The 25,183-nt window shown below is 42.5% G+C and overlaps 2 protein-coding genes across 6 annotated transcripts in view; both read right to left on the minus strand.

Annotated features, from left to right (window-relative positions):
- mink1 (misshapen-like kinase 1) overlaps positions 1–6,359 on the minus strand; it is a 29,665-nt gene extending 23,306 nt beyond the window's left edge. For all 4 annotated transcript variants that reach the window (XM_076750879.1, XM_076750878.1, XM_076750877.1 and 1 more), the window contains exons 1-2: positions 5,001–6,359; positions 391–456 (exon numbers count right to left, since the gene is read on the minus strand). In XM_076750879.1, coding sequence (XP_076606994.1) covers positions 391–456; positions 5,001–5,057 — 123 coding nt within the window. In that variant the 5' untranslated portion in view covers positions 5,058–6,359. The remainder of the gene's footprint in view (positions 1–390; positions 457–5,000) is intronic.
- Positions 6,360–7,360: 1,001 nt separating this feature from the next.
- pld2 (phospholipase D2) lies at positions 7,361–24,896 on the minus strand. Of its 2 annotated transcripts, none has more exons than XM_076750848.1 (24): positions 23,560–23,735; positions 19,912–20,072; positions 19,674–19,801; positions 18,388–18,530; positions 18,174–18,267; positions 17,987–18,052; positions 17,846–17,904; positions 17,496–17,741; positions 17,239–17,382; positions 17,059–17,142; positions 16,846–16,924; positions 16,599–16,709; positions 16,283–16,492; positions 15,992–16,148; positions 15,737–15,855; positions 15,315–15,428; positions 13,420–13,524; positions 12,811–12,899; positions 12,495–12,608; positions 12,137–12,183; positions 11,717–11,851; positions 10,616–10,769; positions 10,113–10,230; positions 7,361–9,981 (listed from the first exon to the last, which is right to left on the minus strand). In XM_076750848.1, the coding sequence occupies exons 2-24, from the start codon at positions 20,042–20,044 to the stop codon at positions 9,757–9,759; spliced, it is 2,874 nt and encodes a 957-aa protein (XP_076606963.1). In that variant the 5' UTR covers positions 20,045–20,072; positions 23,560–23,735; the 3' UTR covers positions 7,361–9,756. The 2 variants fall into 2 exon arrangements, with proteins under 2 accessions (XP_076606963.1, XP_076606964.1); XM_076750849.1 differs by lacking the exon at positions 23,560–23,735 and adding an exon at positions 24,834–24,896 and having other exon boundaries at positions 7,367–9,981.
- Between the last annotated feature and the right edge of the window lie 287 nt (positions 24,897–25,183).

Genomic DNA, 25,183 nt, shown 5'->3' on the forward strand with positions numbered 1-25,183 from the left:
TCATTGTAGCAGTCGTCAGCAAGTTTAAAAAGGACCTCAGACTCCATGTTTCTGGAACTCTTTGAATTGCAGCCATTAAGTGTGGATAACTGTTTCATCACATAATTTCACCGTTTTATTTTACATTTTGTTCAGCAGAAGTCCTTTATCTTTTTTCACAGCTACTTTAAACTTTTCAAACTGACATCTGAAAATTTACTGACATGGCAGTAAGATAAATCTGCTGTAATCTGAGAAATGAAATCACAGAACATTTAACAGAGAGCAGGCACTAGAGCCTGCTCAGTTTCACAGTAACTCATTGCACAACTGACAACTTGCGTGCTGAACCCTCCAATCTCCAATAAAAGTCCTACATCATTCAGATGTGACACAGGCACCACGTCTCACCTTGTACACCTGCCCATATGTCCCATTGCCGACAACCTCAACCAGCTCGAAGATTCCTGCTGGATCCTGTGGGAGACACAGTAGATTTAGAAATCATACAACATGCAGACACAGCGGGGTCAGATACAACAGGACATTCATGTTGTCTGCCTTGGTGAGCCACATCAGCCAAATATGGTCAAGACACAAAAAGCTCCAACAAAAACAGAATTTCAAAAAACTCAAATTTATTTTGCCTTTTTTATTTTTTAGAGATTTAGGAGCAAAATTAAAGAGACCACACCCAAAGCACAGCACATTTATTTTGGTTTAAAGTGGGTGAAGGCTGCTTTGTTCTTTTTTGAATCCTACACATCCACACTACAATGCCGACCCTTAGTGGAAGTCGTATTTCATGTTGTTACACTCATGTTTCTTCAGTTAAGAGTGGCCCCTCACTACTAAAATCCTACTAAGCTGCACCTGTTCCAGTAACTGCTGCAATCTGGCTTCAATTATGTTGGCACAAAGGCTGAATTAAAACAGGTCTGAACATAAAAAACACTGTTGAGGACAAAAAATAAAACCAGGCCAACATAATTTAAAGTAGTTTTGCAGTCATTTTAATTTCCCATCATAACCAAGACCTCAAGAATTTTTGATTTAATAAACTCCGTACTTCGTATGACAGAGTTGCATGCAGAATTATTTACCTGTGCAACAGAAGTGTATCTATATTAAAATGAGTACAGCTATAGATCTATAGACTCCATCAAGAACACTTACATAAATACACAAAAAACGCAATCTGGTCTCAGTAGAATAGAAATCACACATAAAAACACCCGCAATGGTTTCTGCTGTGTACACTAAAACCAATTCAAATCCAACATTTCAATTCCATTTTTCCATATAAATCATCTGAACTCACCCACTCATACACTCACTATCCACCCACAAGACTTTACACGCAGGAAACACACAAGCAGATACACTAAATATTGATAGTAGATTAGATAAATGGAAAAATGGATTCTGAACACGTGGACAGGACTTCTGGCCTTTTCCTGATTTGGTCAATCAAAGTTTCAAAGCCCTGAACACATATTTCAATAATAATGAGTAGGTTGCTTTGACTTAATTATGCAACCCCCTCCCCCAAGAGACAAGGGAAAATGACAAGCAGTTCCACTTTCATGCAATTTCAATATGGCTTTAAGATGTGTGGGTGGTGAGACTGCTGCTTTGGGTTTAGAATGTACAGCATGACCTATCCTGCTTTCATCTGTTTCCAATGATGGGTTTTCTGCCTTCAACAAGGAGGGGAAAATTCCTGCAAATGCACATAGCTCATATGATGATATAAACATACTGGCCAGATTTCGAGGCATGCTATGAACAGGGACACAAAAGAGGGGGGACCATGACGTCAAATAGGAGGCAAGAGAATGACGGTATGAAGAAAATAATGTAATGATAGAGTGGGTGGCAAGGCAGGGGCGGTAGATTCACCCACGTCCAGTGCAGAGAGTGGGATGAGAGGAATGAAGTGATAGAAGGGGAAGGGTACAGTTATGCTCGAGGAGTAGCACCACCAGCACAGCATCAGCAGTCATAACAAATTGTCGGCAGTGATTTCAGAAAAGGCGAGGAGGCAGTAAAACTACTGGAGGAGAAATCTGCAGGCTGCCTGCTTAAATCATAATAGTGGCAGCTCTGATACATCTCGTCGATATCATGCTGCCATGTTAATGTGTAAACTCAATATATTAGAGAACCTCAGGGAACAATGAAATGAATTTTCCCTAATGTCAAGTTGCATCCAACTTGCCTGTCAGTTCAACAACGTATGAATACTAAAAGAGGTCCGTGGGGAAGCTGACCACACATTTCCTGCAGGGGTGTCAACTTGGCTGACAGAGGAAGTGTTTTTTAGAAAGCTTGTCCTATCTGTGGTTACACAGCTGCAACAATTGTCAATTGTCAGTTGTCAATTACTCAAACACTTTGCACTCCCCAAATACCACGGGGAGAAGGTTTCCTAATCAACTTCAAGAGTTTTTAAATGCCTCCCCAAATAATTGCATTTTGAGCTACGCAATCTTTTATGAACAATAAATCTTAATGTTGGAAGCAATGTCTTTTTTAAAATTAACAAACTGATCCCAACTCGTTTCTCAGCAACCTCACACAATTTGCACATCACAGTTTGGGATGAACAATGTTTAGATTTGTTAATGCACAAGGAGTGCCACTGTTGGACTATGCCACCATTATGGGCCTGGTGTCAGTAAACAAAACCATATGTTCTGTTCAGTGTCTGAACCGAATTGGCTATATTGCATCCATCCAAAATTGTACTGTCAAATATTGGAGAAAGGTCTGGATGCCATCAGTTGTTTTTGTTTGTTTTTCTTTTCTTTTGACATTTCTGCACAGATGATTTATTGTGTCCTGTGTACAGCGGACTGCTAAGTAATGCTGAAGTCCTTCTGTGCTCTGTAGGAAGCATGTTTCATGAAAAATGCTATGATTGAGCCACTTTAAGGTTACCTGTTGAGATTCTGTCCTCTAGTGGTGCTATGGAGCTGTTTTTCTATGAGTGGGTCCCATCTTGTTTATCTTGGGAACATGTAAAAGGACGCACATGCATGCACATGCGTAGGTGACATGTTACACAGTCCTGCCAGTGGTTAGACACCATTCCACTTATCAACAGGTGATGGAAACACCAAAGACATGCTGCAATGTGCCAAAGGGAAGGGAAGAAGAAGACTGCCAGCTAGTAAACACGGATGTACACAACACTGGATTAAAATCAGAGAATTGCCTTTGCAAATGTTTTATGAAGAAGGAAATGTGTTCAATGCATTTGTTAGTGCTCGACGATACACATAATGTGTTCTGTTGTATAACATTGAACATACACATAACTTTTGTCTGTTTGTAAGAAAACTCAAAGGGGCCCCTTTAAGTGGTCAGTTCACCCATTCATGATTATAGTTTCACACACTCTACTGGTAGCTGCCAATGCTGATTTTAGCATTGAAACTTTAGTACAATGTCAGTTAATAGGTTTCACTGGTCAAACTCAATGGTTTTATATATATATATATATATATATAGATTAATCATAAAGATCTGGGATTTTTAAAAATGAGATGAGATTCACAGGTGAACCCCTTTTAAGTCAGGGAAAGAGGTAACACAGACCCAACAAACCAGGCTTTGGATAAACTATTCCTGATCTCCTGTTAAGCCCCATAAATCTGTTAAAGCTACACCAAAGTGCTGCCGAGTTTCCTGATATTTTCGGAGGGCACAGGGAATTTGACTTTTCCTATTACATATTTTTTGGAATAGCTTGCATTTTCTGATGTGTTTTTAATTTTAACAGCAGTTTTTTAAGATGTGATTTCCTCAACAAAATTTATTTTGATGTTTCTGTTTTTGTGTTGTTTTTTTCCCATGGAGAGATCACCCAAAGGCAAAGTCACAGTTTTAACACTGGCATCAGGACCTCATATTACTAGAGGCACATTGTGAGTAACCTTTTGGTCATTTTGAATCGAGACAAGAGATTTAAAATGAGCACCTAAAATAAAAGAGGCACCTCAGAGGGGGAGACGGGGCTACAATCTATTCAAAAAAGCAGGGACTGAATGCATAAAATATTTCTTTACAATGGTAATAGGGGTCTGTCTTCAGGGGATTTACTGCTGCAAAAAAAATTAGACATTTTTGACACCTGCCTTTGAGATGGAGAGATACACCAAGGGGAAATATAAGAGCAGCGATCTTAATTCAGAAACTGCATCCAGCAATTGGGAACAGTGGAAAGCAGGTTTGTTTTTTCTATTTGACTTGAATCCCTGCCTGGCTAAGTGATCCTAATGTTAGAGGAGGGTGGTCAAAAAGCCAGGTAGGTTGTTAAGACTGAGGCCTTCAAGGTGGACCACAGAAAACACCAGGGAAGTAAGTCCAGACAAAGTCTGGTTTGTTGTCTGCTATAAATATACAACACCAGATCCACAATACGCAAGGTTAGGTTCATTCGCCATTCCACTTGGGATGAATATGAGGCCCCAGTATGAAAAAGCACCTCTAAAATGACAATAATTTACACAACAGGGATCCTTTGTGCAGGCAATGTCAGATGTTATTACTGGTAGATGAAAATAGAAAACAGCCTAATCGTTAAACCATGTAAATTTTCATCATGGCTTCTGTATGCAATGAAAAAATAACTACATGACAATCACAAAGTGTATCAGGTGCTGAGTGTTACAGCCCTGGAGACAGGAGCAGCCATGATTTTATGTTTTTAATTATGAACAAACCAATCTCGAAAAGTTGCCAAGGCTGAAGATTTTGGTTCTTTATTAGATGGAGAAATCAGAAAATGTCTTTGATTGGAATCTGTGATACTGACACAGTACAGCTGCCTGTAGAAATACCAGGCCAGAGGATGTTTTTCCCACCTCAACTTTGTTGCGTGGGTGTTAAATGGTCGTGCTTGTGTCAGAGGGAAACTGACACTTCAGTTCATATGCCAACATCGAAGGAGTCCGTCTGCCATAATTTTACATGAATAAAGTGCAGCACACTTATCTTGTAATCACAATACTCACCCTCAGAGCTGCGAGGTCTATGTCATCCAGGCTTCGTGTGGGGGCGTTTTCAGACATAGCTGGCGAAACTTAGGTTAGCTAACAAGTTAGCCAGTTATTTGATCAGAAGTACTCCGGGAAAATTTAAGTAGCAGCAAAAAAACGAGCTCGAAAGGGCTTGTCTATAGAGAAAATAGAGCAAACGGGCGATCCACTAAGCTGAAACTGTGGCGGAACAACGCGGTAGCACTTCAGGTTAGCAAACACATCGCAGATAGAGCTGCCACAGACGCACCCAGCTGGCTAGCTCACGTCAACTCTGGCCGAGAGATATGTTACCCGCAGTAGTTTTACAGAAACGCCGGTTGCAATTGCGGACCAAAACACATTCAACTTAAAATAGATTTCAACAAACTGTGAACGTCACCGTTAGCCGGCCATCGGTACCGCTCTGACAACTGGCAGGTTTTCAATGCGATGCACCTCCACTGTTGTTGAACACCTTGCTGCGTTCATTTTGACAAGACGCCGCGTCTCTGCTGCTGAACAACATCCCAGCGAATGTTTTCTGAATAAAATAATGCGTGTCGCAGAAAAAAAAACTACCAGATATTGCTGGTGTGCCACTGACACATTTCTTGTTCGGCGGAGAAAGTAGAAAATAACATTTACGGCTTAGCAACGCTGTGGTTGTTTTTATAGAGAACGCAACGTCTGATGTGATGGCGTCCGGGTCCGTCCGCACCGCACCAGAACCGACCGTCAGGCTGTCATTATTTGCCTTTAGTACATGTCCTCCCAGAATATTACTATAAAATAAGTGCGGAAATTGAAAATAATGGACTCGTTTGAAATGCAATTCTTTGCGAATGCAGTTGTTAAACTTGTTAACACGACTTAAAATATTCCTCAATTTTGGGCCAGAGCGCACGGTAATCCGAATACCGAGTCAGGTGCGCGTGATCAATAACGTTAACTGGCTAGCTAACGCGGCTAAGCTAGCGCGCTAAATAGTCTTTTCCAGAATAAACTTTCCGTCTTCATCCATTTTCTGTGTTGACAGTCGCGCCTAGCACTGCCAACCTTCCGGGGAAAACACAGGCAGACAGACAGGCACTATGTTCTCGCCAGCCACCGTAATACTTGTAAGCCGGGGCCCTCGACTATTTAAACTTAAGCGATGCTTTCGTTGTCCGGTGTCCAGATTGTAAGAAGTTGCAGTCGTAGTCCAACGCTACAGACACGGAGCAATTTCAAAGTGCAGCTAACAGCCAAACTTGTTATTTCGCCATGTTTTGCTTCCCAAGTCTCCCTCCCTCTCCCAGCCTTGTTGTAGTCTTGCGGGGTTGTACTGACGATTGGCTGCACATAACACTCCTCAAGTGTTTTCGCCTCTTGGAGGGCTACGGTGCTTCATCAGGGACAAATTACCTGAAAAATTACAGTGGCCCTCAAAGCGCGCGACCGCCTGTGTGTGAGCAGACAGCTGAGGTCATCCTCAGACATACCTGTCCTGCACTGACCTTCGTGGTCACACACACACCCCAGAAATGAGCTAAATTGTGCTGGATGACAAAAACACACTGCACATTCGTCGAGTGTCTTTTGTCATGTAACTTAGGTGACATCATCTCAGTTTGAAGTGTTTCCTTGGTTTTGCTCTGATGTGTCTGCCATCCTAACAGCTTCATGAAGGCTCTTGTTCTCTTTCCATTTAGGCAGACCTACCTTATCTCCAACAGATCATAATGCTTGTCAATAATGCATGATTCGCTTCCAAAGCTGTTCACCAAGCGCTCAAGAGAACAATCTGATATGTCATACGAACACAGACTCTATAATGGAAATAACCTGGGTGTCCTGCTTTAGTTCAGCCTTCACATAGAAAATGAACTTTAATTCATTTTTGCCTGAAATCATGTAGATTTCCTGTGAACTGTTCAGTCTCTATGTCCACTAAGTCTCCAGTTTGTTTGATGATAATAAATACATTATCCAAGCATACACAGATGGCAAAGAATGCTGCTGGAATTTACAAGAGCAGCGTCAACAGTGGTTTACAGAGGCATTGGTTTTCTCTCCCAAAATGTCTGTAGATGATATCGGTAGTTTCTGGGTCTAGGGATAGAAAACACGTGGTCTATAGAATCATGAAAAACTTGATTATCTACTGATATTAAAAACAGACATGCCATTACAGAAAACATATCCTTACATTCAATTTAAGTATTAAATTCCCCTTAAGCATGTTTAGATATTTACCTAAATTTATTAAAAGTACACATATACTGTGTATTCTTATATTCAAACAGCACATGGCAACAAGTTTTGGCTGACTAACATTTCTTATATCAAAATAAAAGTAGATATAGAATTTGAAACTCCTTTAAAAAAACAAGTTTATTGGGAGAACAAGAAAAGTAACATACCTTAATAAGTATAAGCTGGTCAAAACTGTTCTTAAGTGACTGAGTTAGAATATTTGTCATCTCTCTACCCCTGAGTGTTAGTAACTTATACATCAGAAACTTTAAGGTAACGACCTCGATCTACAGACAAAGGTTTTCACATGGTTAGGACTGTTAGGGATGATAAGGTTAAAAACATATATATTAGTAATAAATACATAAAAATGTACTGATAAAGCTGGTTATTAGTCTAATAAAAATAAAATCCATGATAGAAACAGTATAAAGTCACTTGTCAGTACATCACAGAAAGACATCTTCAAGCAAAAAGAAGCCATTTTGTGCTGTACAAGAGAGCAAAAAACCCAGCTTTTAGTGTGCAAGGGCTCATAGGGGCTTTTTAATATTTTCCAAGGCAAAGTGTGAATAGTTTTGAAGCCAGCAATGCTCCATTTCTAAACACAGATGTTTTACGAGCTCCTCTGTGAAAGGTGCTTCATGTAGAGCAGGGCGGCCTTCATGTGGGACACTCGTCATCTGTCACATTCCCAGACAAGTTTGCACTGAAACCACCTCAGTAGTGTTGACTTGTGGGCATGTCTCAAAAAGCTTATGAAGCAATGTGTACAACTTCACTGGCTCTGTCATACGTGGGCTGAGCAAGTTTCCACTTTTTTGGATTATGAACTGGACTACGGTAACGTCACAAACCTCACGTGCTGCCTATTGTCTGTGACTCTGCTGGTTGTTTTCTAAGAACTTTCATGATACAGGTGCTTTACAGAAACACCGATCAAACCTGGCATGGCTGTGTGACGTGAGAAACCTTCAAGCACAGAAAAATACTCTCAATAACATTGTTTTGCCTCAGTGTTCAATCTCAGTTTACAAAACTTTCATATTTCCCCCTCCAAACTCCTTTTCTGTCACGCATGTCGTACAGCTAAGGACACAAGCCAAGTCTTGTTTTTCTACACAAGGAATGCAGTACCTAATCGAAGTTGTTGAACTATTACATTATATTTCCAAGTCAGTAGTTGCCCATCTAGATTCACTACCAATGCTACATATTTGTCCAACAAAAGACTTTTCTAGACTGCTCAATAGTGGTCACTCAGGTCCTCATGGCTCAGTACAGGCTTCAGGAGAATAACTGACTTGAATTTATATCAAACAAAGCCTCAAATTCTTTGCGGCATGAATTAAAGCCACATTATATCACGACTCGGCTACAGTGTTATGGCTAAATCTAACGCACCTAAACAAATGCCACGTAATTTAATATAGGGTAGATATGTTAAGACACTTTATGGCACCTGGACACGGAATTACTGAGGCCACATGGAAATAGCTGAAAAATGCAATTGTCAAGCAATCTGTGTCTCTGCTTCACGCAGCTTTCTCAAAGCCAAGCGGATAGCAGAATGTTCTGTTCTCGACTGCCGACAACACGGTGAAATAATAATTCACTTGGTTGTCATGGTGACTGGAAAAAAAAAAAAAGCAACAATTAACCGTAAATCAACCTAACACCCTTTAATTATCTTGTCCTCCTTTTCTTTCCCTCACAGCTTTCCCACCTGATCACTTATCCAAAACTATTAAAATGACTTTGCTTCCACAGAAACCGTCTGTCCTCCTTCACCATATTACCTTCTATTTTCCGGCACACCATCCTGATTTAGTAAGTTATCCCTCTTATCAGTACTCTCTCTTTTCTGCCCCATCCAGCCTTTATTTCAGCTACGATCCAGTCATCTCTTTATATCCGTCACCATAACAACCACAAATGTTCTGACAGATTTGCTGGCACTGCAGTGAGAGGTGAAGCCTCAGAGGGAGAGAGGGAGAGCGAGCATGAGAGAGAGAGAGAGAGAGAGAGAGAGAGAGAGAGAGAGAGAGAGAGAGAGAGAGAGAGAGAGACAGAGAGAGTGCCACCCACCCACCCAAAAACCTTGCACCAATAACTGTACACTATGTTCCCAGATCATGTGAGATGCTTGATTTCCAATACAACCTCGCAATCCTCTCCTGACTCATACATTCATTTTGTTTCGCAGACGCCGCCATCGTGAACAAACTGGCCAGGACAGGTTCATCGAACAGATAATCATCACACAATCTACATTTCAGCGGTTACGTTCAGACTCGCCCATTGTCAGTCGGAAGACAGTATATAAAAAACATCAATGACAAACAAATTAATTGTGTTAAAGTCATGTCTTTGTGCCTTATCACTGAAGTGCCAGTGCTGCAACTACTTCAGCACACTGTGCTGGACATTAGGTGAGCTGGAACTACAAGGAGGCGTGCGGTGTGCCGCAGCCATTTAGCTGTTACGTAGTGGTCTGATCTGGGCTCAGCTGCAGCTATGTCCACAGCCCTACAGGAGCCATGCCTTCTTTAGTGCCCAGTGGAGGCAGCAGGTTCTCTTCACACAGGAACCTCAGGGGGAAGTGGACCAGCAACCCTCGCACGGCCTTCAGCTCCTCTTTGGCCTGCTCGGGGTCCGTGTCGCAGAGGCGATCCTCGCCGGAGTACTCCTTCAACCCTCGCATGTTGTGGACAGTGTTATAGGGCAGGCATTTGAAGACCTGCATCACAGCAGGACAGCAGCGCGGACAAAGCCAACGAGCACACAGGAGAGGCGAGACAGCCGTTAGTCACGATAAGGTCTGAATGAATGTCGTGATTTATGATACATCAGCTGTGGTTTCATTTATACCTTGTCATAAATTTTGGCGTTCAGTTTAGCAGCTGCATTCCACGCCAAGAAGAAGAATTCATCGCTGATTGGATCATCAACATTGATAGTGGGGTCTGAAGAAGCTCCGACAAGAACCCTGGAAGGGAAAATAGGTAATGACCAAAAATTCAGTAAACACAGTAACACAAAGGTTCTGTTAATGTAGACTGTCACACTGTGGCACAACAATGAACTTGTATTGTTTTTTCAGAGAGAGAATTATGACTAGTTTTGGTCAAAATTGTTTTCTGAGATGATTTTCTTCTAAAGCAGGAAATATATAGGCCATATCTCACCTGCCGCCAGTTTGCCATTTTGCAGCTGACAATTCCCAGAGCGTAGAAAACTAAGCTAGTCTTGATGTTTTTCATGACGCACAGGTGGCTGATAAACTCCCTTTAAAACTGTATCACACCTAGAGGTACAGTAGTAACCGTTCATGGTCATACACTGACAGACTGGACCTGCATGTTTTTCCCGACCTGAAACACTCTTTGCGCAGAGCGAGTGTAAGGGGTCCTGCCTGGTACTCCTCCCCTCCCATGATGGATGGCACCCGCTCTTCATCTTCCACAAACACTGCCATCTCGCTATCTCTACTGCCCAGCATGCTGCGGTCGTTGATGTTGGCTGATCCTGGAGCACACATGGAAAGTACACACATTCACAATCTGTCTTTTCAGAGTAATCATTCTTATGGAGTCAGTATCCAGCAGATGAAGCAACTGTGATATAACCAATGACGTACAAAGTATTCGACAGAATTAATGCTGCTTTTCAGGTGTTCTCTAGTTCAGTACATTCAGTACAAATGTTACAGACTTATACTCTGCATGATATGAAATCTGCCCATGATTTATGTTTCACCATTTAAAACTAGTTTAACATGAAAGAAATGTGCTAAAAACCCTAAGACTTACTGATGAGCAATCGCTGTTACAGCAAATTGGGTCACAAATGCAGTGCGTTTCCTGTGAATGCCACAAAATAAAGGCCATCCAGAGTTTTGTCAGCTGAACGCTTTTAACGTGAATGAGCAGCAGTAGGAAATGTTAGGTTTGCATTGGCAGTAAGCGAGTTCAGCTCCATTACGCCATCAGCAGAGTGAACGGTCAACAGTAAGGCTGGACCGCATGCGTGCATCATTTCCTGTGAGTCCCTTGTGTGTGGGACTGGCGGACTCCTTCACTGCTATCTTGTGAGGTAATTACACAATCAGTAAATACACTGAATAACTTCCTGAAAAATCTGAAAACAGCTAGTATCAAAAATGTGGTTTGAGTTCATGAAAATCTTATGGATTCTAACTTTGATGCTACTGAAATAGTTCAATTAATGACAGAATCTCAAAATGAGATCCTTATTATTTGTGCTTTTCAATACTTACATGTTCTTCATTACTTGACCTTGTTATTCCAGGGCCACTGTGCTCTTCATCTTCAAATCTATGCTCTTCATTTTTATACGTAAATGTCCATATATATTTCAACAGAAGTCAGCACTACTGTCAAGCATGTCTGAGTCTTGTGGAAGGAGATTAGATATTTTGTCATGGAGCTCCATGATGACTCAAGGCGACTCACCAATGATATAGCAGCGGTCATCGGCAATGAGGGTCTTGCTGTGAACGTAGATGAGCTCTGTGACAAGCGACTGGGAGAGCTGGGCGTGTGTCCTCAGGCCGCAGAGTGTGATGTACTCTGTCCACTTGTCCTCAACTGGGAGGGAGGGGGCAAACCAGAATAGCATCATTAACAAGAGATTGAAGGTTTATGAAGAAACTCACGTAGACATTTAGATTCTTAAAATGGATGTGAAAAGAAGGCGAACAAGCAAAGGATGAAAATGGAGCCCGGCGGGCGAATACCTAGCACCAGTAGCTTCAGTTTAAAGGAGCAACACGAGGAGAAAGAAAGACACACGCATTAGAGCAGAAGGAGGTGGTTTAATGTTTCGTCAGGTGGATTTTTTAATTGAAATGAAAGCAGATGCTGAGAACTCACCTTCACTGAGTCTTGACAGGATAGAGTGCTCTCCTCTGCACATGGTCCTGGGACAATTATTAAAGGATCATAATAAGGCAGTGAATCATAGAAAAGAGCGAAACAATAAACTTGGTAAACATGATGTTGTCAGTGGCATTACACAGAGCGTTCAAAACAAACAAATCTGATGGATGAATGCAAAGAGAGAGACCTTTTAGCACAAACAGGAGTGAGGGACAGACCTGCAGAAAATCTATATCGACTTAACACTTCATGATTGGAAACATGTCTGAGCCAGCGTAAAGTTCAGAGGTTGGTCGTTGTCAAGCTGAATTGATCTCAGTGCAAAATGATAATGGGAGGAAAAGGCTCTCACCTGTAAGTGAAGTGCAGAATAGCCTGGATGGCATTTCCACCTCCTGCGCTGATGTCTCCCTCAAATCCAGGAAGCAGAGGAACCACCACAAACACCCTGTACTTCTTCTGCTCTCTGCAATGAGACATAATTTAATGTAACGGACCATTCTTTTCACTCACATTTCTATTCTATGTTATGATTTGTGGAGCATGTTTTAATCCACTTTGAGTACAGATTTCACCAAAGGGTGCTTTGTAACTTCAAGTTTCAATAATGTGTGTACACAAAAAGAATGAAGCTCCACATAAATCTGGCGACAACACTCAGAGCAGACCTGTGTGCGCGCAAGATTCGATTCACGATTGCATCGCCGATCCCATTATGGACAGTCTTTCCATCGGCACAGCTGATGAAGAACTGGTTCTGAGGGCAGAGAGAAGGCAGATGGTGGCTCGGCATGAGGCGAGGACTAAAACAGGTAGGCAGGTAGCTGGCAAGGAAGGGGTCGAGCTGTGACCACATTCAGACTCATGAAACCTCACCATTAGACACACGACGGCTACAGAATCTCAGTGAAATGTGAAAAAAATGTGTCAAATGGCATGTAAGTAAGTAAGAATCACACACATGATGAATAAAGAGAGGCCAATGCACGTGTCAAATTAAACAAATATACTGTATCTTTCAAATCTCCTACCTTTCTACAAAACAGAAACCATTCTTAGGTGTGGCTAATAAAAGGATTTGAGGTTCCAATGCTATCACTATGAAGACTTTGGGAGCCCAACGCAAAGCAGGCTTAACTGATTTCAACAGGATTTGTCTGTTTACATGTTGAGATGTAAAAATCAGTCATTAAAAAGCATAGACAGGCTGCAACTGAGCCAGGTCTACTCTAAGAGGCCATATTTGTCTGTAACTAGCTGTGGCGTTCCTGCATTACTTCGATGTAGATGTAGTGCTCGCTGTTCTCGATGGTGTGGATGTAGGCGTTGAGGATGGAGTTCTCACACGTTCCCGTAGACCAACGATCGGCAGAGCGCAGCACCTGAAGAAAATGATACGTATGGTGCGTCATTTCACCACTTTTCAAATGAAATATCCTTCAGTTTTGCCTTTATTACACTAATAAACCATGTAATACTAAACATTCCTGGCAAAATACGTAACAATCAAAGTGAAAATGGAGAAAAACACGCTCTGGTATTATTTTTTGAAAGGCTTAACAATTGAAACTTTTATTTAACTAAACTATGCAATCAGTCCATTAACTCTTGTTAACTGATCCTAATTTGCTGTCACCAAATAATTACAGTGCAGTACAGAGAACAGAAGTATTATCACTTCATATACACGCAGTATTTTCTGAGTTCTTTTTAAAGCTTCCGCTGCATTTTATAATTGCAGTAACACGGACACGAGAAACCGCTGCCATCATCTTTGCAGTGCTTTTAGTTAGATGTGCATTAACGGACAGGGAAGCCTGTGTAAGCTCTACGGCTCTAACGCACAGTGTGACGACTGAGGCGCTGTCCCTGAAACCTGAATAAGGCATCAACAAAGCCTGATAGGAAAGCTAGGGCACAATAGGGAGCAAGGGTTAGGGTTACAAGGCCACCACCCACAATAGAATAAGAAAACACGCACAGCAAAACCTTTTGTTACCCAACACGCACTGCCTGAACACTTCAATGCCGTAGCATATGATGTTGAATGAGAGTGGACCGCATTTCCCATAAAGCCTGTTGCAAATATAATGCTTCCACTTGTGCTCCCTCCCTGTCTTTGGCAGTGCATTTGTTTTCTCTGGCTTTACTAAACAGGATAAACATGTTGGAAGTGATTTTTTTTCCTCCACAGGCTCTACTCTTGTTCTACCATCTGCCATTGTAAAAAAAATTCTGGATACTTCAGCTGCACTTCAAAAGCCAGAACAGTGTCTCTTTGTTGTATTGGAAAGAAATCCGTCTGATTTCCTGCTAGATCTGACTTGGTGTCACACGACGTAAAGCACAGAGCAGAAGTCAGCAGGGACCTTCAGTCTTCCTGACAATGGTCTTGTTTGTTTAGGTAGTTACAATTCACTGATTTCTCTAAATTAATATGGAGATGACCAGCAGTACGGCTTCTTTTAGAAATGCAAGATGTGTGAATTTACTGAAGAGCATTTTTAAAGATCCACAAACACTATGCTAGTTGTCATCATGTGTGTAAAGGGTTGATTCTCTATGCAGGACAGGTTTCTGGCTGGCTCTAGCATGAAGCGGCTCTCTGGCACTCTCTTCAATGTTTGGTGAGCTTGTTTCACAACTGGTCACTGTTCTCCGGCAGAGCTGCCACCCACGGTGAAAAGAAAGAAAGTCTGATTTATCTGGAACACTAGCATCACGTGGGAACAGTCTTAGTATAAGAGACTGCACGTACAGTATGTGCGGAGGCGAACAAGCACTACGTTTCCCAAATAAATGCATCTGGCGGTGTTGTGAGTTCCGCGTACGAGGTGAAATAAAAATGTGCCGTGACAAGACGAGCACTGCAGCTGACAATAATTAGAGGAAAACACAACTTCTGAACTTTCATCTGGCTCAAAGACATGTTTCCAATCACGAAGAATTGTAGATTTCCCTCTGGCCACTGTCACTGAGTCCCATTTGCACTAAAATGATGTGGATCACAGGTTTCATGCCAGCGAGAGCTTTTCATAGCACCATAGGCCGTGAACTGGTTGTAAGATTCACATACCCATTTTTTGTTTTTCTCCTGGCATAGAACACAACTTTCTGCACAGGTGCTGCACAGCTAGTGACTCAGTCTTTGCTGAATGTGTGTGCTAAATACCTGCACTTTGGCGTTTGTGGTCCCAGGCACAGTGAACGAGAACGAGTCAGCGGTACAGTGAGACTTGGGGAGAAGGTAAGGGTAGAACTCGTCCTTGTACTTGTTTTTGAAGATCTAGAGAAGACAAAACAAATGAATGAAAGCCAGATTTTTGACCTTCCTGTTAGCCATGTCATACAGAGACCTTGTGGAAAAGTTAAATTGAGTTTATTTTGCACACAACACAAGCTCTATTTTAGCTCTATGCAATGACTAGAAGAACAAATCTTTTTTGCTTTGCTTACACTTCTGAATAACGGCTTTGGATAGATACAGTATCTTGTCTATCTCTTGCCCCAGACTCTAAAAAGATGAGATACTCAGGCCAAAACTATGACAATAAACCCCGGTAGCTTTAAAAAGACATTTCATTTGAGTGTGACCTTGGTGAAGTTCCAGCGCTGGATGAAGTGGCGGGCTACATCTCTGGCAGCACTGCCATGAACAGCGGCAGACAGATCCCGCCACGGCATGCGAGGAACTTGAGTACGGTCGATGTTATCTGGAAAAATATAAAAAGCAATCCTTTCAGCTCCACGTACAGAGGGCTCTCTCAGTGTATCTGTGTGTGTGTGTGTGTGTGTGTGTGTGTGTGTGTGTGTGTGAGTGTGATACTGAAGGAGACTGAGATAAAACACCTTCAAACGGTTTGTCCAGCTGGACCCAGTCTTTCCTGATAAAGTTGCTGTAGTCTTTGCCCAGCCAAAGTTTAGTGTTGCCAGTCAGATCGACAGGGACCTGCTCTGCTGGGTTATCTGCTTCAGATGGTTTTGGACCATCAACTACCCCATTTTCCTGGTTAACAGAGACATCTGTTAGCTTCTGCAGACACTGTGACATATTCAAAGCACACTGGTTCATCAACTACTGTAAACATATTCATGCATGATAAGTGGCAATCAACAAGCTATAAAGTTGCACGTTCTTACTCCTGTTTCTCCTTTAGGCTCCTCCTCAGTTACACCGTTGGCCATCTCTGTCAAACCCAGGTCAGTTAGCCGGTACTGGCTGTCATCCCACCTCCCGAAGGCCAGGTCAATCCCCCCAACAAAGGCAACTGATTGGTCAATGGCCACCATCTTTTCATGGTGAGCCCACAGGAACACCACAGATGACACGTGGTCAGGGTGTCGCATTACCTGATCAACACAAGGGGGTAAAAGCGATGTTAAAACCTGAGATGAGGCCTCTGTTAATGTGTGCCCAGGTAGCCCGTATAAAGAAATCTGAGGAGATGTGACAGACCTTGATGTTTGGATGCATATTCATCAGAGTCCTCTTGCTGTGCTCACTATTGATGCCGAGTGCTAGCTCCACCTCTTTGTACAACAGAACGCACACTTTGACTCCTTGTTCCTGCAGGAAAAGGTTGAAAGATTGAAAGAGAGGCCACTCCATTTTAAAAAAATGATGAGCACAGATAATGTGAAATTTTAATTTCGATTCATGCAAATTGCATAAAAGAGAGGAACAAGACAGAGAGAGGCATTACTGCTTTGCGTTTGAGGATCTCATCCAGGCGCCAGTAGTTATCAGTTGCTGGTCTCTTTAGGAACACTTCAGGGCTGAGCCTGAGAGAAAAGACACACAACGCTCACCATCTATCTTCACATTAGAAATACACTTTATATGTAGCTTAAATATATAAATGGAACAACCCTTTGTTTGGTAAACTGAAGCCTTTTCATCACTAAATTACACTTACCACCAATCCGTGATGAAGATTTCCTCCTTGGCTTGTTCAAGAGCATCAGCCAGGTCTGCAAAGTAGCCACTTCCATTCACATACCTGCAAACAACAATAACGAAATAACAATAACAATAACAATAACGAAAATTTCTGAAGACAGAAAGCTGTAAATCTCAGGTAGACGGTGAATCTGACCACTTAGTGAGCGTGTTCTCCCGCGGCGGCGCGAACCCCTCAAAGCGTTGCACTTTGAGAAAGTCACAGGTTTCTGCCAGCCGGTTGATTTCATGACTCCACCAATGAGCCTGCCTATAGCTGCTGCATTTGATGATAAGACACCTGAACAAATAGAAACAGGCCATGCATGTATCACGAACACAACATAACTGCAGGCATGAATATATGCAATAACTGGAGCCGTCGGTGTGTGGGCAAACACACGGCTGACCTACCGGGTGAAGTTCTCGATGCAGACTCCGTATTTGGTGTCAGTGTAAGCACGGCCCACTTTCACTTTGAACTCTGGGTCAAACAGCAGCACAAAGTTGATTCTGCCATTGTCTCGGTTCATATACATCAGGAAGGAGTCTTTCACCACCAGCCAGCGGCGAGACCAGCGAAAGCAGAACTGATGATGGCCAATGCAGTTCAGGCCTTGGATCCGGTGGCCCCCCGACCTCTTGAAGATCGGTCCCTCCCTGAGACAAGTTGGCACATGTTGCACAATAAATCTCTATCATGCACTTAGTCATGACTTACTCCACTTTTTCTCGCGTCACACGTTCTAAAGAAGTTTGCTTACAAGCCTTTGGGTCCGAGATCGGTGACGAAGGAGAGAGCACCGACGGAGAGGAACTCCAGCTGAAACAAAAGCAGATGAGAAAATGTTATCATGCCACATGACTTCCACTTTGTATGAGTGTCTTTGTTTTAAAACTATTACCATGCTGTGGTCGTTCCTGCAGAACACGTTCTCCAGCAGACCATTCAGGTACTCCTCAAGGTATTTCTGCAACAGAAAAATATAAAAGTTAGAACATTTTTGACATACAACAGTCTGAAGGTGCGAAGTCATATGCAAGTCTATGGGACTGCCTGAAACTGACTGCAAGCCTTTTATTGCTTCATACCATTTTACTGGAGGTCCTTCTGGTCCGTTCGGTCCCGTGCAGGCTGGGCATTTCCTCTGACATGGCTCTCAGCTGCTGCCTGTCCTTTGCAAACCTTTGAGACGAATTTGAATATTCAAAATACTGAATTCTGACAATACAAACACCATCACTCGCATTTTTCAGAGCGAGAGGTTTATTTGCACGATGAACACACACAGACTGGAACACCGACCTTCCCAGAGGCAGCAAGTGAACCATCATCTTGTGCTTGTAAAGGTCTCGATGCAGCTCCTGGAAGTGCTTGTACTTCCTCTTCACTGTCCAGTGGAAGTGGCCGTGTGTTAGCCGCACTGTGTACAGGGTGCCTACATGGACCTGGGGCGGCATTATTGAAATGATATTCATGCAATGTGAGAAAAATCTAATACTGAGAAAAACCAAATGACAAAAGAACATATTCACTGGATTTTAAAATGATTCATTTACTTTATGTTGTGACTTAATCACCGTTATTCTTATTTCACTAGCGACTGAATAAACCTTTTTTTTTTAAACAACTGGGTCTTATTTTCATCATTTTCTGCACATTGGTAGTTTGGACAATATGATTAACATGTGGAACTGCTTAGAACACAATCACACAGGGAGAATTCTGAGCGTCTAACTCCCCTGACATGCATGTCTTTGGACTGTGTGAGGAAAAATGGAGCATATGGATACAAAGACAGAGGACGAATACTCAAACTGACTGAATTTTCTCAGCTGTTTTCAATTATTGTACATTCTCTGATGAGTTACTTAAAAAAAACATGCAACATCTGGTGCTTCTCTAATTCCATGCTGGATGATATATTGTACCATTACACCTTATCTTTTGCTTTTCAATGTAAATACTCATGTAGAAGCATAAAACTTCACGGACAGAAGGCTATGCTGGTGTGGATGTGTTATAGTTACACAGTGGGCTCCTGATAACTCAAATATTTTGTGAAATGAGGCTCCTACCTTCAGAGGCCCCAGCAGTAAAGCCAAGCATCTCTGAAACACCCACTTCCTCAAACACTCTCAACACTATACTCACTTAAAATTATATCCAACGCCAAGCAACTCACCGTGTCATGTCCAGCCTGCCTCTCTATCTGAACAACAGTGAGTTCAAACACACTTGATGGGGGAGCTGAATCAAGTTTGAGCTGCATGTTTTACACCTCTCACAGATTTCGTATGACATAATGCCATTATACTAAAGCGCAGTCCAGTTTAAGGTCAGGGTGTGTTCAGCAAGGCTCGAAAATAACTGTGACTTCAGATACTGAAAAGTGATCATGGGTTGGTCACAAGTTGTCTAAGGGACATTAAATTGTAGTAAACGCTTTAACGGTCATAAAAAGTAACTCATTAAAGTGAAATGTTTCATAGAAAGCTTTGGAAATATTGGAACATTTTTAACAACACTAAAAGAGAAAATGTCAATGATTTTCTGTGTATAATAAAAAAAGACAAACTTGACAGATGTACCTTTGAGCGAGTAGTGTATTTCTCTGTGTTGTCCACTCTGCATGTAATGGGGATACCAGGCATTAAATAGGGTATACCCTGCTCTTTCATGTCAGGAAGATGATGCACCACAAGGAAAGGACGACCCTCTGTGATTCAGAAGATTAGAACATTTCAATGAAATTCATATGACACAGCCATTAGCGTTTCAGCTCACACCTTAAGTTTAACATATGTGGAAAAGGACTGGTCTTCTCACCACTGCTGGACATGAGGCCATCGATCTCGTCTGGACTCAGAACGTGGAGGTCGTGCTGAAAGCGCCTTCTGCCCAGGTTCTGGGCTGTGGAGCTTTGAGCCACTGGCTCGATCACATCCTCTGGACTGGCCATCGCACTGTTGTTGCAAGTGCCTGCTGCCCTGGTGCAAAGACAAAGAAGAGGGAGTTTTACAATTGCAGCGCACAGTTTGTGCCACTACGCCACATCCATACATAATGTACACTACAGTGGCATGCGTGAAAAAACTACCAATCCTACAAATGTGAAACTGACACAGACCGACTCTTCACACAGACTTCACTTTTACTATCTGAAGGGATGTATTTGTGAACCATTTGCTTGTAAGAATCATTTGATTGAGGGAACGTAGTGGTACTTTTAGTGGTATCAGAACTACTGCTGCTACTAGTAGTTAATGCAGGACTAGCTGCAGTAGTACATTAGCTGTGGTAGTAATAGCAGTAGCTGCAGTGTCAGATGCATTTAGCTGCACTGAGTAGCAGCAGAAACACTGATAAAAGCAGTACCAGTATGAGCAAGAATCAGATGTAATAAAGACACAGATGCAGTTAGAGTATGTGAGGAAGCTGAAGAGAAGTAATCTGACAGCACACGCATGTTTCTGAAGCGAATCTAATCCTGGAGGAGAGCGATATCATGATCACACGAGAAGACTCATTCAAGTACGACTCAGTGTCAGAACAGACACCTACAGACTCTATAATGTTCAAGGTGCACAGTTAAAATTCCTAAAACAGTGAGCATTCCTACACTGCAGGCATCCTGAGGTGTTTACCTGTCATTCAGACCATAGACATTGCGACATACGAGAAGTCTGGAACGCGTCGACGAGTAAGAGAAAGGGTGTGTGCGTGTGAACCCTTTACAGTGTGCGGGCAGATACCTGTGTTTTTGAATGGATGAACGTTTGCTGGGAAACAAGGCAAACGAGGGGGAGGGTGTGTGTGTGACGGAGGGAGAGAGAGAGAGAGAGGGAGGGAGAGAGAGAGAGAGAGTGTTCGGGAATGAAGACAAACCATCTAAACCACATCTCAAATTTAGTGCACCCAGCAACAGTTTTAGATTCAGTTAGAAAACAATCAAGCAAATTTCAACGTTCAACAAAGCCTGAAACTATGAAGCCATTAGCTGCACATGACACCGCACTCTGTCATTTTGCTTAACTTCATAATGAGTTTAGGGTGAAGACACGTGACACCTGGCAGCAATAACAGCCAGCCAGTGCATTCAAAAAACGTGCTATGGAAAAAAAGCCTGTTTCCCATCTGCCCACAGCATGCAGCAGAACTGCACAAGAGCCTGAATAAGCAGGGGTGATACTCAACACTGGGTGGGTGCATCACCTGTGCTCTACTAGCCAAAGGCTATTGGCAGCATCTAAAGATTTGAGGAGTGGCAAGTAGGACAAGTGAGAAATGACTGTAATAAAACTATAATCACACCTTCTGGGATCATTCATCTCACTAAAAATGCTTTTTTGTTAAAGGTACACCTAACAGTTTTATTGTAGCACCCTGTGGTGACCAGAAAGTTTCCACCCACTGGGAAATATCTGGACTTTGAGACACTGCTATGGTATCTGATTTTAACATGAACACAATCACATGGGAGAGGGTGTGACCACACCCACACACCCACACACACATCACACTTTTTAGGCCATTCAACCATGTAAGTTGATAATAAATCCCGTCATTTAGATTTACTTCCAGACTTCAGATGAAAATCTACTCATCACTCAGCAGGCGTAGTTTGCATAAACACTGATCAATCAAATTGATTAGTGGCCACAGCAGTTTGAGACATTAACCCATCAAGTGTTGGCTTGACTTTGACGATTTGCTTGCTTTTTGTTTGTTTGATGGAGTGAAACTTTGTCGACACTATGTACCCAGGTTTCCTGCTTGTGGAATACTACACTACACCCACACAGAGTCCCCGAACACATGAGCCAACTTGGCCTGAAAGGAGAACTATTACTGAAAGCCAAGCCAAAACTTACACACTAAATAGCATATGAGCATAAATCTGTGAGTGTGTATCAACGGCGCTGGATCAGTTATCACTTAATGTTGCCAACAGCAGTGACGGACAGAGACACGAGAGATTTAAAGCTTCCTGTATGAAATCAGGGGATTTCTGACTAACAGCTGTTTTATCGAAAAAGACACCTGGCTGACACCAGGGGAATGCAGGCGTTCATGAAAGACACTGAGAGGGATCAAGGAACACACAGCCTAAACCAGTTTTCATTGGGATTGTCTGTTCTTTATACAAACAAAGACTTACACCACCAGGTCATTAAGGTGCTATAATCACATGAAAATACGACACATACGGGCTTTAAAGAGCAACTTGACACCAGCTGGAGATCTTGCTGTCACTGCTGATGATGCAGGGGTGCAGGTCACCCTTACATCACTGCTGGGTTACAGGTGAAACTGAGCACCTCAACGCAACGCACATAACACTTTAACAAGAAGACGACAATAAAACAAAGCTATTCAGCTTGGTCGAGTTACTCTTTAATGAAAGCCTTTGCTGCATAAAGCATTATGTTTCCATGCGTCTGACAATCACAAAGCAGGCTCAAGTTTAATATTTATTAAGCATTTCTTGACTAGGCTTTGCACATATCTGAACATGATCTGATTTATTAATTACTCAAAGTGGAGTACATTATCATCCTAAATGATAAAATGTTAATAAGCTAAAGAGCTAAGTCCCCCCTCAGACATGCCTGATTACTCTCTGTTTGCACATTCTTGTAGGGGCAGCAAGGTACATGCACCGCAATAGGATTATCCTGACCTGCACAAATGTTCGGAGCTCCAGGGGAAAGTTTTGCACTATTTACCTGAACTTTTACAAACAGTATAACCATGGGGCCTTTAACGAGCACAACACATGGCACCCAGCCCTGAAACGTGCAATCAAACCACAGGATCTGAATATGTGTCAGAAATTCCTACATGACTAAAACAACAGTGCTGAGTCGACTGTGGCCTGCGCTGATGCCCATCGGATTTCCCCAAAATCTGCACAAGTGTCGCCTAAAATAGAGATTCTTCGAGGCTGATTCACCATCTCGCCACATTTTAACCCCTTAACAACAAGATGACAATAGACTCGCAAGCGTCGTAACGTGTTTTTAGAAAAGTAAAAACACACTTTTGCCCGCTTTTACAGAGTTGATGAGAGTTTTCATATAGCTACTGCTCCATCCAAACACATTTTCCCCAGTTTCCACCACATGATCCACTTTCTTCACTTTGTCTTGTGAAGTCTTTTCAACACTCCGGATATCAAGGTTATTGTGCCTGTGGAGGTGGAAAAAGCTGAAGGCTCCCGTCTCCACCCAATCCCTGGTTTCCTACAGCGCCACATAACACCGCGAAACTCCACCTGAACGGACAAAACTACGCCACAAACGTCACCTGGCGAACCTGACGACGCTTTTTTACACATTTACCCGACAGTCTGCTCACATTCCTGCCCGGCTGCTGCAAAAACTGCAGCTGGACCGTCTGCAAGCGGCAACGCTGCGCCGAGTCAACGCAGAGGACAGAAATATGCGTCCAAGTGAGGCCCAGAGAGACACTTACTGAGTTCAACCAGCCCCGCGGCTCAGCACACGGCGATTCCACACGCAGGACACGAAGACAACACACACATTCAGGCTAAAAGTACTGTTTCATCGTATCCCGGCTGCTGTTTTCTCAGCTGAGGGTTCATTTGTATTCCCCGTAGGTGATGCACGCTTTAGTCCCTCCCATTGGGTGTCCAGCGGGACAGTGTGGAGGCAAAAAAGGAAAAGGAAATGTCTTAAAATGTGGCAGCTTTGTCACAAGAGGCAGGTCATGGCTAGCGTACATTGAACTCTCGTATGTATGTGTGTTTTAATCAGATTTTTTAAATCAAAATCACAGGGTGTTGGGTGTTAGGACGTTGTGTTTTCCATTTGTGCATCTGTGTAGAAATCAGACAATCAGGCAGGATGAAGTGGACTGTTCGTGTCGTCAAGTCTGCGCTGCGACGGGACGGATCATGGACTTTTTGGAGGACAGGACAAGTCCAGACTGGGTGCCATCAGGATAAACACATAGTAGACACACAGGAATGTAGGTAGATGAGGAGGAGAGGGGAGGAACGTGTGTGACGCCCTACTCAAAGCGGATCGCGTGCATAACACGGGATTTCCGGTTAGCAATTTCAAAATAAATGCGAAAATCTCACCGGGAAATTTCATCTAAATATCAAACTCAATACTGTCGTGAATTTTTACGAGTAGTGCTGTATTTTGTAGAGGGTAATTTTCACGAACACTATCGACAATCTTCGAATACCAAAACTAAAAACGACACAGCCATTTGGTGTTTTTAATGTTATACATAAGATGACACAGCGGAAGTACATATCGCGTCAGGTACCGGCTTGTTTAACTGTCCTGACACCTCTGTCTGCCTTAGTAACAAGGTTTATAAGAACTGCTTTTTCCGGAAAGGACATCATCTCTACGAAACGTTTAACGATTAGAGTTATGGTTTATTCATCCGCGTACATGTAATGCGAAACTACAGGCAGGTGAAGCAAATGCAAAACGCCTTAAATCTGGGTGGTGATTTGCATGTCACTATGGTATCACTGGCAATACAAAACAGCTCCAGCCACACCCTTAACAAGAAATAAAAATTATTTAGAAATGCTTCACAAAACGGATGAAGTTTTAAGAGGACTGGCCGAGTAAAGGATCGGAAAACCAGACATTAGTCTGCATCACTTGCCTGCTTAATTTTTTGGACATTATACATATAATGTAATCCTCCTGACTCTATGTTTCTATTATTGTTACAACATTGTGGTCATTGTTGGTACCTACCTGCCCTTCTTACATATCCCAGAAATGGTGCGTTCGAGTGTTTTTCCTCTGGCTCTTAATGAGCCTGTAAGATCTATGATCTATGATCTAAATTCCATATGAGGCTTTACAAATAAACTTGTTTATTTTGTTGTGACGCTGGTTGCGGTGGACTAGTAAAATAAACAGCACATGTAAGTAAATACTTACAAGATGTAAGTAAATACTGAACAGTCTGATAACATGATGAGCGTGATAAGAAGGAAATAAGCCCTGCCTCCTTTGTTGTAGTAGTTCTTTACACCACGTGGAGGCGCTCAACCACCACACTTACGCCAAAAGTCCAGCCAGGAATAAATCATTTGCTGGAG

This window comes from Chaetodon auriga, chromosome 15 (assembly GCF_051107435.1).
Source record: "Chaetodon auriga isolate fChaAug3 chromosome 15, fChaAug3.hap1, whole genome shotgun sequence".
Classification (NCBI taxonomy): Eukaryota; Metazoa; Chordata; class Actinopteri; order Chaetodontiformes; family Chaetodontidae; genus Chaetodon; species Chaetodon auriga.

Excerpts from the sequence above, each read along its gene's own strand:
- pld2 (XM_076750848.1), bottom strand. The coding sequence starts at position 20,044 with ATGGCCAGTCCAGAGGATGTGATCGAGCCAGTGGCTCAAAGCTCCACA. Across the intron at positions 16,493-16,598 it reads ATATGCATCCAAACATCAAG|GTAATGCGACACCCTGACCA; the intron begins GTCTGTCACATC and ends TGTGTTGATCAG. Across the intron at positions 15,856-15,991 it reads GCTGGACAAACCGTTTGAAG|ATAACATCGACCGTACTCAA; the intron begins GTGTTTTATCTC and ends ATATTTTTCCAG.